This window comes from Lineus longissimus, chromosome 16 (assembly GCF_910592395.1).
Source record: "Lineus longissimus chromosome 16, tnLinLong1.2, whole genome shotgun sequence".
Classification (NCBI taxonomy): domain Eukaryota; kingdom Metazoa; phylum Nemertea; class Pilidiophora; order Heteronemertea; family Lineidae; genus Lineus; species Lineus longissimus.
Genome location: NC_088323.1, coordinates 868,235 through 882,583, shown reverse-complemented (window position 1 = coordinate 882,583; position 14,349 = coordinate 868,235). Strand labels below are relative to the sequence as shown.

Here is a 14,349-nt window from a genome sequence, read left to right as displayed (position 1 = left end):
CACATGACGTCTCTTACCCACCTTTTCGGATAGTGATACCAGATGTCTGGAGTGTGGCCAATCACATGAAAACAAGTGCACTGCCATCTATTATCATTATCACACGAGATGATCGATCAGTTCATGGCATGAAGCTTCATACACAGACTAGATGTACATGTACTGTAGGTACATGTAGCATTAAATCAGGATTTCATACCCATTTTGTGCAGTGTCTGTTGCCAAATGGTCAACCCATAGTGTGTTTTAGTTTCGATCTTAATCATGTATTAACAAGGACGGCAGCCAAATTCTTCCAAGATCTTTGGAGTCGCATTTGAAGGTATACTAGGGAGGTATACTGTCCAGTACTCGGGTACTAGTGTCCAGTAAAAGCACAGACCAACATTCAGCTGGGGCTCCATCAGGCCAAGAGCCTCATCCGAAATAGCAATCGGCAACAAATGCTTGACCGGGTTGGCTGACTCATAAGCAGAGTACAGCAAGCCAATAGCACATACGGAACATGTACATAAACAGTCAAAACAAAATAAGTCGACACTGCGTATACCATTAACATGATTTTATTCAAAGGTAGTATTCAATCATTTACAGAATAAAACATCTGGTAGTTATGATACAAATGGTCAAGATGATTTCAGCAGTCTAAACAGAGACCTCGTACCCATTATTCCACCCAAAGAATGCCAGGTCCATGTGCACAAGTGTACAAGTGTCAAGCCAGCTAGCCATCAAATCTCAAGCAATAGCTGGCATGACTCAAATTCTTGTTCATTCTTACAGACCAGACATAACTATATATCAGTCTCCTTGAGAGCACGCTCCTGCACCCCCTAGATCAAGGCACTACAATCACACATGTCACATTCGTCTGAAACTGGCAATCTTCTGATGGTCACTTAATCAGCCTCACACAACCAGTTGAAAGAAAACCCCACTTTGTCCATCAGCCGGTTGTGTGAGACTGAACACACACACAAACTATTAGGAATCCAGACATACGAATTTTGATCGTTAAATTTTAATAGTAATTTAATAAATTTAAACAAAGCTGAAAATGCGAATTTGATAGCCAAGACCAATCTTGAGTAACACGTCACACCTCAAACTAGATGATGGTGTGCTGTGGTGTTTGACCAAAAGGAATTGGCACAGAATTTGATGGGATTTCTCAAGTAAACACAGCAAACCTAATGATCTCTATGAATACAGCAATGCAATAACTCGTACTGCTATGGATATTATTACATGTATGCTGCTGCCTGATTTTGGCCCAAAATGTCTACGACACAAAAAAAATTTGCATTGGAAAAACCCTATACTTGACAGCCATCTAACATTTTGGCCAGGAACTAAAATGCTGCTGTAAAAGGCAAAATCAAATATTTTTAGGCAAGAATTTTTTCTCGTTACTGAACAGTCATTCCAAGATGGAGGTTCTTAGCAACGACCTCTTCACCTCTTCTGAGCTGTTAATTGACCCACAAAATAGAAAAAACATGTTGAATGAGTGTTGATGGCACACCAACAATTCTGAACACTGCGATTTCTGCATTGATTTTACGTTGAAACTGACCAAAACTATGCATGTACATACATTACAAATGAAGTTTTAATAAGATGAATGAAGATACTTGACTATGTTATATGAATGTTAAAGGGGGACTATAGGCAGGAGCAGAGGGGCTAATTTGGAGATCTTCAGGTGACTAATAAACACAGTAAGGGCCCTGGGTCATGTCAGATTAAGCACTAGATCTATTCCTTGCACAAGCGTGAATCATTTCGACATACTGTGAGATGTGAGAGACCCCTGTTGAGGACTTCGTCTAAATCGTGTTACCTTATCTTGCCTGCCCAGCTGCTGCCTATATTGTCCCTTTAGATAAATTCAAAAACCCAGTTTTCTAGTCTCCCGGATTCCATAGTGGTTAAGTGCAATGAGCTGTCCCTCCCCGATAGGATTCTGGTCTGACACAGGTTAACCTCAAGGCTGGCCTGGAACCCACTTACACGTAAACTTCTGGGTCGAGGGAAGCAAGTAGAGTTAGGTGCCTTGCTCAAGGACACGGAGATCAAATGATGATCTTATGGAATGTCAAATCCTCAACCACTTGATAATGAGCCCGGAACTCTAATCACCATGCCATTGATCTCCGTAGTCTAAGAATGCAGTCTCAAATCTAACACATCTACCTTTCTATATATTAAATTATTTTTATGTACAACGAACGCGACCTGATGACAATGTACAACATAATGTACACAGTCCATGAAATGAAAACAGTACAGATCATATACATTATGAGCATGGTTCTACATGAATCAAAATGCATTGGTTGATTCTTGTTTATAGACTGTAGTGTCTAAGCCTTGATTTCGAAAGCCCTGAAATCGTCTCAAAATTAGCCACAGATGTTGTCCCTATTCTATTGGACTCACTGGGCAAGCCAAATGTCCACAGACAATCATTCAATTCCAGTCATGCAGAATTTTCTAACCAATTGCACTTACATTTTGGTCTACATGTATGCAGCATGATACCCTTGCATGCAGAGGACAGTGCTAAGAAGATCATTCAAGGTTATTCTGGTTACAGTAATCTACAAGTGTATAAAAATAGGTACCGGTACCCTCATGTTGAATTCTAGGTTGACCAATGTTTTTTTCTATGTACATGCGTGTGTGAAACATTATTTTGCTGGCTAATTTAACGGAGACTGCCTGTAACATGAGCATGAGGGATCGCCTGGTAGGAAAGGGGAATGAAAATTGACACACGAGAATATTAGTGAAGGTGCACCCAAGTAATATAATGTACATGTATTGAAGGTGATGCCGCAGACCATCCTCATTCAACTCTGCACAGGCAGACTGTGTACAACATGCATGAGTGACAGTTTATCCAAAAGCTGTACAAGTAGAAAAATAGTATTTTATCGTGTATGAAAATCACTACACACTCACAGACCAACTTTAAACTTATTAGACAAAGTGTTTACCGGGATGTCTGATTCTCTCTGTTTAGTTTAAAGCATCGGAAATGGAAAAAAACGTTTTGGAATTCAAACAAAACCATACATATCCTTGGATATTAATAAACATATTTATATGAAAAGTTCAGCATTGACGATTGCCAAAATGCTCCCCACAGCTGCTCCCCACAGCTTACCTGGGAAGGCCTGGAAGGCCTAGTTACATTTGAAGTTACAGCTCTGTGTTTGCCCCTAAAAATTGCCCTTTCCTTTGTGCTAAATATAGAAATATGCTATGTATTACTTGTCATACAAATCTGATTAGCCTATATTTTCATGATTTAAAATAATAGCTCTGTCTGTTTCTGTACTATAGCTTCAGACTGTCTAAAGAAAGTTCTATGATACTAGGGTACATCTTCCATGCTTAAAACATAGGTTAATTGCACCCGTCAAACAACACATTGAATTGACAGGTGAATGTACAGTTACCAGACTGTAAGCTAATTAAATGTAGTAATTATAAGGATGTTGGACACATCAAATTCCAGTATTTGTTAATTCTTTGTTTAAATCCTTTGATGATTGCGGCCTGGGATTCAGTATTTCATGATTCCAATGCTGCTAGCACAGCAAGGATCTACAATGGTTAGAACAAACAGTACACTAGACTGCATGTACACTGCATGTACACTGCATGTACACTGCATGCAGATGCACACTGCATGCAGATGCACACTGCATGTACATGCAGTCTAATGTACACTGCATAACATTCACTCAATACTGATACAGGAAGTACATAACATCACATACATTTGTACCTTACGACCTCAGCGTGAGAAATAAAGAGGCCGAGATATCACAATATGGTAATCTACCAAACCCTTCTACATAGAATTTACAAGTAGGCCTACTGCAAATTCAGCTCTCTCCCATCATTATCATCATAGAGAAGCCCAGTTTGATATTTCCCGTGGAACTTTACAGTCCCTTTCAAACTCATCTATGTTAACACCTGTGTCAGTGAGAAAACTTATTTTGAACGATCGGGCCCAGGTCCCTTTCTAAGTCCACTGCACACTCATCATCCATTTGCAGGTTTGGAAGCTGGTCACAGTCACTTTATTAGTATTTCATTTAGACTTGTTTCAAGGTGTGATTGAGCTGAGTTTGCAGTACTTATGAGCAACTAGAAAGATAACATAGTATCATCAATGAGGACTCTCCATTCAAAAGATTTGATATTTGATCAAAATATCAACACTCTTAGGAGACTGGACATCCTCACTCTCCGCTACACTGATGCAATGGGAGTTACGATCAAGGATAGAAGTCCTGGGTAGTAACAAGTGAACACTTCATTTAAGTAGGCAAAGGATAACATAGTCCAGGTGTGAGTTAGCTAATTCTAAGTGCCCAGTTGTACAAAACTAGTTTTGTCACTAGCACTGGCATTGACTTGGTGTTGGGTCTAAGGGTGTAACTGAAGGAAACAACACAAAGTTACCATGTTAGTTTGTTTTGAACAACCGGACGTAGCTTTTCTGACACCAGTTCAGTAGAGGATAACGTGATCACAGATGCTAGCCTGATATAACAACCAAACCTGCCACGATAATACATGCAGACTCAAATATTTTGAAACACCTCTCCGGAACACTGCAACAAAGAGCTTTCCTTGTCTGAACTGAAATAACACAAAATGTCCCGCTTACTCTCCATCTTCTGCCAACAGCACCGAGATTATTTCAAACTGTGTCGTACCTTTCGTTCGATCCAGAACCACTGCTTATATAAGTACACTGTCGTCATCACAATCATAATGAGTACGCCGTTATATCATGGCCCTGACGTAGGCGACATCTACCAATACCTAATCACCTAGGTTGATCATCGCATTGGGGGACGTGGTGGGGGAGGAGCATTTCTCTTCTGCGGCGCTGGAAAATAGAGCGATAGCATAAATAAAAGATGCATGTTGAAAGTCTTATCTCGCCAGCGTAAAGGAAATCCCCAAAGGACTGCCAAGTCTCTTGACAGGCTGTTACTGAGTCTCTCAAAAGCTGTTGTTGAGCTCGACCCCAAACCACAGGCCATGGCCATGGATTTCTATCCTACTCCACATGTGAGAAGCGATTCATAATCATATACTTGGCACACATCAAGAGCTCAAGTGATGAACGGACTTATAGCTAGAACTACCTGTAGAAGTCTAATTGGGTATCAGAAGTTTGACCGCCAAAGTATAAAAGCTATATTAATTACTAGGTGGCAAGAAAACAAGATTTATTAGCATTCTTCAGACTAGACTACACAAGTATGTGTGAGTGAACATTCAAGCTACATGTGATTTGCGAGTACTACATGATAAATGCTGTCAGTATGAGAGGGTGGGAAATGCAGAATTAACAAGCTGAAATTATGGAATATTATTGTGCATATTTGCAGCAAACTTAATGAGATTATGAATCAAATATGATGGCTCCATGATAAACTGAGCAAAGGATATGAGATGGGTTTTAAAATCTGCCAAAGGAATTTTACCACGAGTCCTTAGGACCGACATGCCGGTGAGGGTGGTGGTTCTGAAATCAAACGACGGTCATCGCAATCAACAACATGTAAGATGGCTGTGTGCAAAAACAATCTGTTCTAATGCATATTGTGAGACTGAATTCTGAATTCAGGGTGTCTGTCAAAACTTCAGATGTGTATCGATTAAATGACCTGCCATATCTATAGTATAGGCCCACTGACCATTCAATTAGTACAAATCTACAACATGCACTACAAATAACTTTCGAAATTTAAAACTCATGCCGTGAAAAGTTCAACAAAACACCATTCAAAAACAGCAATGACATTAGATTAGAACATGGCGCACAAACCTTTGTAACATCTATGTTGGTAATGCAGCTCTGCAAATGATTGGGAAAATAGGCAACATTCAGCTCGGACTGCAGGTGACATGGACATATACACTGTATGTATTGGAGTAGTCAGGCTAAATGAACCTGCAGGGGACACAGCCTGTCACTCATTACCACATCATTTTTTTATACCAGAAACCAACAAATGAGGTGAAACGATGACGTCGAATCCATCAGAGCTCGTAAGGTCCATAGACCATCGCTGTAATGAACATCCTTTTATGACACTACTCCAGCACAATGTCATGTGACGTCATTTGGAATGAGTAAGAGACGACATGCACCAGCTGTCACTCTCAGGCTACATTTAAGCCCCACATCTGGCGACTGAAACAGATTTATAACTTTTCTATCGACATCCACAGACAACTTACCAGTGTTTCTCGGGCTTTTACTCGGATACGTCTTTTGTGTCACTATGAACTGCGACGGTGCCGGCAACTCATTTACATCATGGAACGTAAACTGACCCTCAAAATCACCAACTGAAAATCAAGATATTCAACAATAAACTCCTTCTGACTGAGAGTGTAGGCCATCTGCAGATTACCTGAAGTATAGTTTGTCAATAGTGATTGGGACAGTAAAAGTTCATACACAATAACGCTATCCTAATTTCATGTTCACACTTATAAATTCAACATTTTCCATCTTTGACGTTTCGAGTTTTTAGCATAGCCTACCTTGATTACTCTGCTTCGGAGCTGCTCCCATCCTCGAGTTCATTTGTGGTGGTGCTGGTGGCAAAGATGATCTATTGGGTGGAGGTGGAGGGACGCCACCTCGGTGAGGGGGTGGTGGTGGTGGGGGACAACCAGGGCCACCCCGTGGAGGGGGTGGAGGTGGTCTTGCTGACGGAGGACCAGGTGGTCGTGGTGGCGGGGGACAAGACGGCCGCCCACCAGCTGGCATGCTTCCTCTCGACGGCGGGGGCGGAGGGGGGCCTCTGTTTGCATCGTGTGAGGATATTCTACTCCCCTGTTCTTGTGGCGTCGGTGGCAGCGGTCTGCTCTGCATGGAGGGTGGTGGAGGGGGCAAATCTGATCCACTTGAATCTGACATTGAGTGCGTACTCGGCGGTCGCTGGTGTGGCGGGGGTGGTCTGGCGCTCGTTGGCACTGCAGGGGGTCCTAATGGCGAAGGTGGTTTCGCGTTCTGCAGGGGTGCTGGAGGGGCATTGCTCCTATTATTGCTTGGGGGAGGAGGTGGAGGGGCACCGGAATTCCGCAAGGATCCTGGCCGCTCTGGTTTATTCTTCTGTGACGGAGGGGGCGGTGGTTTATTTGTCTGTGACGGTGGTGGTGGGGGCTTGTTCCCCTGAGGCGGCGCCCGTGGTTTATTTCCCTGAGAAGGAGGTGGGGGAGGTTTATTCTGCTGCGGAGGTGGAGGGGGTCGGTTTTGACCTGGCACAGATGGCAAAGGTCTATTTGTATTAATACTTGGTTTCGGAAAACTATTGTCACTGAACCTATTGTTACTGTTTCGATGACTGTTTGTATGGTTCTCACTGTCAGCACCATGGTTAAAGTTCACTTTCCCAGACGGAGGTGGTGGTTTAGGTGCTCCACCTCCAGATGGCGGAGTGGGTTTTGGAGCCACCCCACCACCAAATTGCTGATTAAGTCTATTTGCTATATTATTCCTCTTTACTTGAGAATCTGCATTATCACTAGAGTCGTTGTCAGGGGTGCCCTGGTTCCCAAATCTGGCACCAGGTGGCTTCAGGGGGGCCGAGCCACCACCACTTGGTTGGCCTGCAAGGAAGAATAAACACTTGTAACATTCCTGACATAAACACAAAGTATGATAAGTCAGATCCGTCTAGTTGTAGTGTAAAGGTAAAACTAGTGACTCTTGTCTAATGAGTTACAGCTACCACACTCAGATGTGAATTCCAACTGAACTAATTTGCCTTCGAATCAGTCATATATCATTTTTTCATTGCGGTTATCAATCTGGCCTGTATACAGCCTGCATACATCATCACAACTTTGGGTTATTTGTATCTATTCTGCTTTGCGGATTTTCACAAGTTTTTACAAACCAGACACATTTTGTTCTACTAGTGGCAAAGGCCCAAATCTGGGCGATGAAGCCTTTCATGATGACTGAGTAGAATGACAGTTACTACCTACCTCCAGACCTGTTTCCTGTAGAACGAAGTTTTGGCATTCCACCGGCGAACAATCCACCCAACCCTGCTGGACCACTGCCGCCCATACCGCCTCCACCACTGCTGCCACCGCCACCACCTCCCCCCCCACTAGGGGCAGGGCTGGGCTTATTTCCTGAAACAAACAAATAGAACATTTCAAAATCAAAATGTTCAAGTCTATAGCTAAAGAACAGCCATTTATGAGCAATTAAGTATGAGGGGATTGCATGGATTGGGAGAAGGAATGGACTCCTCACATCAAAACTGCACTGCAGCGCTTGCTCAGGATTTTCTGATGTGAAATATTTCTATCCATATTTTCACAACTTAAGCTGAATACCTTAGGCTCAAACTTGGAACAGATAGAGACAGGCACCCAGTCACATTAGAAAGAACAGTCTTCACACGTCAGACATTTGATTTTGTGATAAAAACTTCTCAATAAAAAAAAATTTCAAAATGATCGATAGATCTGAGGTGAAGACTTCACTGAAGTTATGCAGTCATCTACCTCGAGTCAGAAAGTAGCTTGAGGTCACCTTAAGCTCTCCGGACACTATTATCCTTTGCTTGATCTTTTTGATCTGAACCCTGGGCTTAATACTAGTTGATACTGCCAGTGATTACTGAAACTTAGTTCAAAGTTCTATCGCCCAAACAATGTCAGAAATCTATGACTGCAAAGTGTTCAGGCTGCAAATGTAACAATGGTGGACAGACTGAGAAAAGTACTTGTATTATACACACTACATGTACTTGTAAAAGTATTCATACATATCATACATATTCAGACAATATCAAAAGCTTTCATGTGATTTGGCACATGCTACTTGCGACATACTTGTACGATACAGAAAAGTTACAATATCAAAAGCGAACACATTACATCTGTAACATGAGAAAGAGAGATATTATACCATTAGTTATCCAGGACATCCGTTTTGTAGTGAGGGGTTTCACCATCATAGGCATGATTGGGGCAAAGTTCTCTCGGTTGTTCCGAGAACCTGGTTGTGATAGAAGTAAGTTAGATATCTAACGAACAGGAGAACCAGAATCACTGTGGCACAGTGTATGTATAAACATGACATGTTATCGGTCGTGATTCTCAATCAATGATCATGACATGATGAGACCCAATTAACAACTCCGGCTACACTAGAAAATCAGAAACGAGATATAGATCATCAGCCTGTTCTATCCACTAATTCATGTATTAGTGTCATGACAAAGCATAATGTGCATGTATTTCCTGGTATTTCATGCGACTGAATGGAAGCGGGCTTGCTCAAACCACATATCAATAGCATTCATTGTTGCTGCATACACAAGTAAAAAAAAGGCACATTGTGCTGTCATTAAATATGATTTGAAAGAATGTTTTTTCTCTCCTTTTCTGGCACAAAGTAATATTTAGACACTGAAAGGCTTTTTGACCTGCCCTCATACTCAGTTGGTCATTGTCCTAATAGAGGAAATGGATTTGGTGAGATTGAGATTGAGATGGGCGCTATATCTAAGCAAACTGACAAAGGATGATTTCGATAAATAGCATCCTGCCCTTGTCAACAAACTAAACAAATGATAGAAATCATGCCATGTTGATTATAATGATGATCTATAGAGACAGCAACTGACACACTGACCTCATTGAAGGACTTGAGGGGACTGACTGGTTAACTCACTCTCGTGGTGTGGTAACATTCTATCCTAGGATAGTTCAACCTTTGTGTGACATTCAAGGATAAGTGAATTCCCGGCTCTTCCTAGTCCTTGATTGAAGTTGAATCAAACGAGACGTAAAACCAAGGTCCCTTGTAGATGTACATGTGTCTGGTGTCAATGCCAGGTCAAACAAGGCACCAAGCTAGAAATTTGAGAGCCTAGTGATGGACTCTTTAAATTCTGACCATGACCGGAGTCACTAACCTCAGTCAGTCAGTGGCATGTTAAAACTCATCACGCATTGGAGGAGTATTACTCTCTGGAGAGTTCACCTCCAACTGCAGAGCGATCACTAAGGGAGAAGTAGAGTTGTTTCCAATGCTAGTTGCTATGTGACACAATATCTGATTCTTCCGATGAAAGAGCAGAAACATGGTCCATTTCAGCATGTTTGTTTTGAGTGGTCTGCTGATGATTTTTAGATGTTTTCTGTAGAACAAACCTCCTTTATCAATGTTAAGAAGATCGTATGAAGTAGACAATAACACAAGCTAAAGAAGTCACCAATATTCTATGATGCGTTGAAACGGTACCTACCTCCTACAACAGGAGCACTTCGATCATTTGTTACAGCCTTCTTTAACTTCATTCCACCCCTGATATCACCAAGGAGTGCTGTACGCGCTTGAGGATTTGGATTCCCACCTACTTTAAGTTTGGCACCTCCTGATGGCCCAGGGGGTGGTGGTGGTGGAGCTGGTGGCCCCGGGGGTGGGGGAGGGGGTGGAGGAGGCATATCTCCTCTCTCTGTATTCGTGGACGACTCCTGAAGTGAAATATATGTAAGAGTGGGTTTGAGTATCAATACTAATTAATGGCCTATCCAAGCCGTAGCATAAGTCCTTGCTGTTCCTTGAGGCTAACAACACTGTCCATTCGTTAGTGATCTGCATAATATTGTAGAAAATGGCCAATCATTTTCATTTTCATTTTCATTTTCAGACCTATGAATATTTTAGCTAAACACAATATACTAAAGTAGTAAAGCCTTATTCTTTTGGCATCGTCATTGATAATGTGCGAAGGCCCTTCTTCTTCTAACAACTTACAACACAAGGAGAAGATCGAGAGTGCATAAATACTGACCCGAGGCCGAGGGCCCCATTGCATTGCCATTCAGATTCATTGGGCCATTTATCATCATAATCATGTCAACTCCAAAGCATATCAATCATTTCAATGTCATTCAATGATTAATAAGCCCATTCATGCATTACATTCTTAAGGCTAGGGAACACAACGGATCATCATCACAAGATGTACTATCTAAGATGTCATGGTGTACACGGAATGTTGTAGTCGATACATGAAACTGTAGGCCTACACGGTTTAAAGTTCCAAGCTTGACAGCCACCCTAAAAATGTGTCGAAAATGACATCTTATTTGAAAGCTCCAGTACCTGTTCTAAACAAGCTTTCTTTGACAGTCGCTTTAAAAAACAGATCCTTTAGTCATCTTTCGATTGCACAAGTAAAAAAGCTCTTAGGAGGCTCATAACACGCAAAATCGCAACCCGGAAGAGAAAAATTTCTCAAATTAATTGTGGGTTGAGTCAAGATGGCGGAACCATGACGTAGGGTTCGGGTGCGTTCGGCAGTTTCCGTAAAGATATCACTTCGGCAATCATCGGTAAACTTCGGCTATGATTTCGTTCCTATTCAGCGAGTTTGTATTTTCCAAGTTTGGGGTCCTCATAACAACGAAATTCAATTAAATTTTCGCACTGTGCGAGTTTGTATTTGGGAGTTTGGGGTCCTCATAACGAAAATCAATTAAATTTTCGCACTGTGCGAGTTTGGATTTGGGAGTTTTGGGTCCTCATAACGAAAATTCAATTTAATTTTCGCACTGTGCGAGTTTGTTTTTGGGAGTTTGGGGTCCTCATAACGAAATTCAATTTGAATTTCGTAACAATTGCGAGTTTGTATTTTTTTAAGCTTGACACTAGAGGCGCTGATTTCGTCACTGATTTGCGAGTTGGTTACCGAAATTTACGTCACTTCCTTAGCGACCGCTGTTGTTGACGCCATATTGCAATTTTTGGCAGGTGAAGTCGGACAAGGCTTCTCAAATTTCTTCTTATTTCGCCATTTTAAGAAAGATAAAGATGTATCAACAGGAAGAAAGTATCTACAACCTCATTCCTCGTGAGGAAGTAAAAGCACAGAAACAAAAAAGGTACAAGAGCCAGTCTAGGCCAGTGTTGAGTGTGCAATTTTGACAAATCTCAATCTGTGTTTATTTTTGCCTTGGTTGGTAATGGTAGGCCTAGGCTAGGGCCTAGGCCTACATGGCATTTTTCATCATATTCATACGGATAGGCCCCTCTTCATAGTAGTGTGTCGGCAGTGTAAGAACGTCGTGGTGTGAAATGTTCTATGACTGACTATGGATGAATTTAAGTCCTTTGCAGACTCGACTGTCGGCAGTGTACGTTGAGTGTCTTCCAGTATGTGGTATTAAGCCAACATTGAAAATCTTGTTTATTGAATAATTTTGGTATTCCCTCTTTCTATTTCTAGACACTTGTCTAAATTCAAGGGAATGGTAACAGATGAGGATAAATCCAACAAGGCCGCATACAAGACAATGGGACCAGCCAAGGTGCCCATTCAGACCACTGATCAATATCTCAAAAAGCACGAGAAAGAACCACAACTTCCACAAAGTAAGTACCGTGCAACAGCAAGTAGTCAACCTACATTTGAGTGATTTGGCTGGTACCTAATAATACACACCTTATTTGAACAGTAAAATAGGTCAGTCTGAGACTGAAGGCCGATACTTGGATACCTACCTTTGAAATGAAAATAAGGGTCTCCCTGAATGGAAGTAGGCCTAGCCAAGGTCACTATAGGTGTCACATGAAAACAAATACCCTTTTGTTTGGATATCGAATTGTCTTTTATAAGTCCCTACTTTGTAATTATGGAGTTACATGCAGTAGAATGTAGCTTCATGAGAAACCTCAATTTATTCGAGGTACAATCTACTTTACTGCTGACCTCTTCTTTCAGAATCAGAATTCAAATACAGCGATGCTGAAAGGAAGAAACCCCCAGTACCAGCTAAAGAGGAGAAGCCAGTCATGGGCTTGAGAACCACCAAAAACTTCATCACTACGAATGCTGTTGAGAATATCATGTCTGTCCCGAAGAATCCCGAACACATTTATGTTGATACAAAGAAGGGAGACAAGCATACGTTGGATCAATCTGGCCTTGCGCCAAAATATGTCAACAAAAAGGTAACGATCATGTCCAACTTTTCACCAAGAATATTGACTTTACCTAAATCGTTAAAAAAATGTTAGACACCCCACATAAAACATCCAAAAAGTGTGTCACTTCTCACCCTGTATGCTAAGTGTTTGATTCCATTCTTTCAGGATTTTGGTAAAACTCCGATGTATCTCTCAAAGAGAAAAGATGAGATCAAACGCGCCCAGGAAGAGTATGATGCATACGTCTCTGAAAACTTCCGACGAGGAGCAATGAAGCTGTTATCAGAATCTGAACGCCAGTTAATATTGGACGGCCTAAAGACCAACTGGGAGGAACTTCATCATCAATATCAGGGACTCTCTGTTGTCACGGACACCGCACCAAAAAAGAATCGCAAGGAGCGCATGGAGGCGGAGATGAAGCAGCTAGAAAGTGACATTGAAACCATCGAGAAACATCCTTATATCTACATAGCAAACTGAAGTGATTGAATTCAGTAAATTAAAGACAATAGAATGAAAATGACTTGATTGGTCTGGTGAATAAGTGGGTATTATTCCTCCTTGCTTTTAAGGCAAACTGTTCCAGAGTGACGTTGTGTAATATATTATATTAAATTTGTATATGTATCTAAAGGAGGACTTGCTTTGTTTGTGTTTGTGAACTAGAAAAAGCACGTCGCGTGAATTCAGGTTGTGACATTGAGACTGAGAAATAAGACAAGGTTGGGACAATGGCACACCACCATACCGACATGGATAGACATGCAATATTGGACAAATCGATCCTGTCATCCTGCATAGTCCAGGCTAGGGCACCTTTTGTGGCCTTGTCCACAAGCTCGAGACATAACTGGAGCAATGCGACTGACCTGAGACCACCCTCTGATTAATGAACAAAGTGTGGACCGCCCTGCTGGATGACCCCATTCTCATAGACGGAATAATTTCGCAGTCAAAATCTGTATGCCACATTATCCAGGGTGAGACCAGTTGATCCCCTCACTGGCCTATTGACCTGGATGATGGTGTATCACTAATGTCTGTCACAAATTGATAACTGTCATGCCTGGCTGCCAAGGTTGTGACAATGTCTGCAGGCGTCACCTGATTGTGAAAAGTTTGGGTGGAAAGTTGAACCAGTAATTCTTTTATGCTGAATTGAGTCCGACCGTCTTCTAACAGTCAAGTAGCCTTGTTTTCATGCTAATTTCACTCCTAAAAGACATGTGTCTGCATCTTCTGTCGCATCAGCAGGTCAGTTGCCAGTCTTCAGAATTCAGTTCCATAACTTCACTCTTGGGGCGCTCGCAACAATCATACTTTGTCTCTTGCCG

General features: G+C 41.8%; 2 protein-coding genes across 5 annotated transcripts; one reads left to right on the top strand and one right to left on the bottom strand.

Moving 5' to 3' along the window:
* Positions 1–547: 547 nt before the first annotated feature.
* Positions 548–11,345, bottom strand: LOC135500118 (WAS/WASL-interacting protein family member 1-like). 4 transcript variants are annotated; one of them, XM_064791336.1, is made up of 8 exons: positions 11,189–11,345; positions 10,326–10,554; positions 8,044–8,196; positions 6,592–7,662; positions 6,283–6,393; positions 5,867–5,896; positions 5,523–5,563; positions 548–4,918 (listed from the first exon to the last, which is right to left on the bottom strand). In XM_064791336.1, exons 2-7 carry the CDS (start codon positions 10,522–10,524, stop codon positions 5,532–5,534), a joined length of 1,596 nt encoding a protein of 531 aa, XP_064647406.1. In that variant the 5' UTR covers positions 10,525–10,554; positions 11,189–11,345; the 3' UTR covers positions 548–4,918; positions 5,523–5,531. The 4 variants fall into 4 exon arrangements, with proteins under 4 accessions (XP_064647406.1, XP_064647405.1, XP_064647408.1 ...); XM_064791335.1 differs by lacking the exon at positions 5,523–5,563; XM_064791338.1 differs by lacking the exon at positions 5,867–5,896.
* Positions 11,346–11,804: 459 nt separating this feature from the next.
* LOC135500530 (enkurin-like) lies at positions 11,805–13,648 on the top strand. The gene is made up of 4 exons (XM_064792051.1): positions 11,805–11,967; positions 12,312–12,457; positions 12,807–13,036; positions 13,178–13,648. The coding sequence occupies exons 1-4, from the start codon at positions 11,897–11,899 to the stop codon at positions 13,493–13,495; spliced, it is 765 nt and encodes a 254-aa protein (XP_064648121.1). The 5' UTR covers positions 11,805–11,896; the 3' UTR covers positions 13,496–13,648.
* Positions 13,649–14,349: the final 701 nt, after the last annotated feature.

What these genes read in the sequence shown, in the direction of transcription:
- LOC135500118 (XM_064791335.1), bottom strand. Translation starts at nt 10,524, where the DNA reads ATGCCTCCTCCACCCCCTCCCCCACCCCCGGGGCCACCAGCTCCACCA. An exon ending in TACAGGAAACAGGTCTGGAG is followed by an intron (nt 7,663 to 8,043) that starts GTAGGTAGTAAC and finishes TCTTCCTTGCAG; the next exon opens with GCCAACCAAGTGGTGGTGGC. An exon ending in TCCGAAGCAGAGTAATCAAG is followed by an intron (nt 6,394 to 6,591) that starts GTAGGCTATGCT and finishes CTTGATTTTCAG; the next exon opens with TTGGTGATTTTGAGGGTCAG.
- LOC135500530 (XM_064792051.1), top strand. Translation starts at nt 11,897, where the DNA reads ATGTATCAACAGGAAGAAAGTATCTACAACCTCATTCCTCGTGAGGAA. An exon ending in AGAACCACAACTTCCACAAA is followed by an intron (nt 12,458 to 12,806) that starts GTAAGTACCGTG and finishes CTCTTCTTTCAG; the next exon opens with AATCAGAATTCAAATACAGC. An exon ending in CAAAATATGTCAACAAAAAG is followed by an intron (nt 13,037 to 13,177) that starts GTAACGATCATG and finishes CCATTCTTTCAG; the next exon opens with GATTTTGGTAAAACTCCGAT.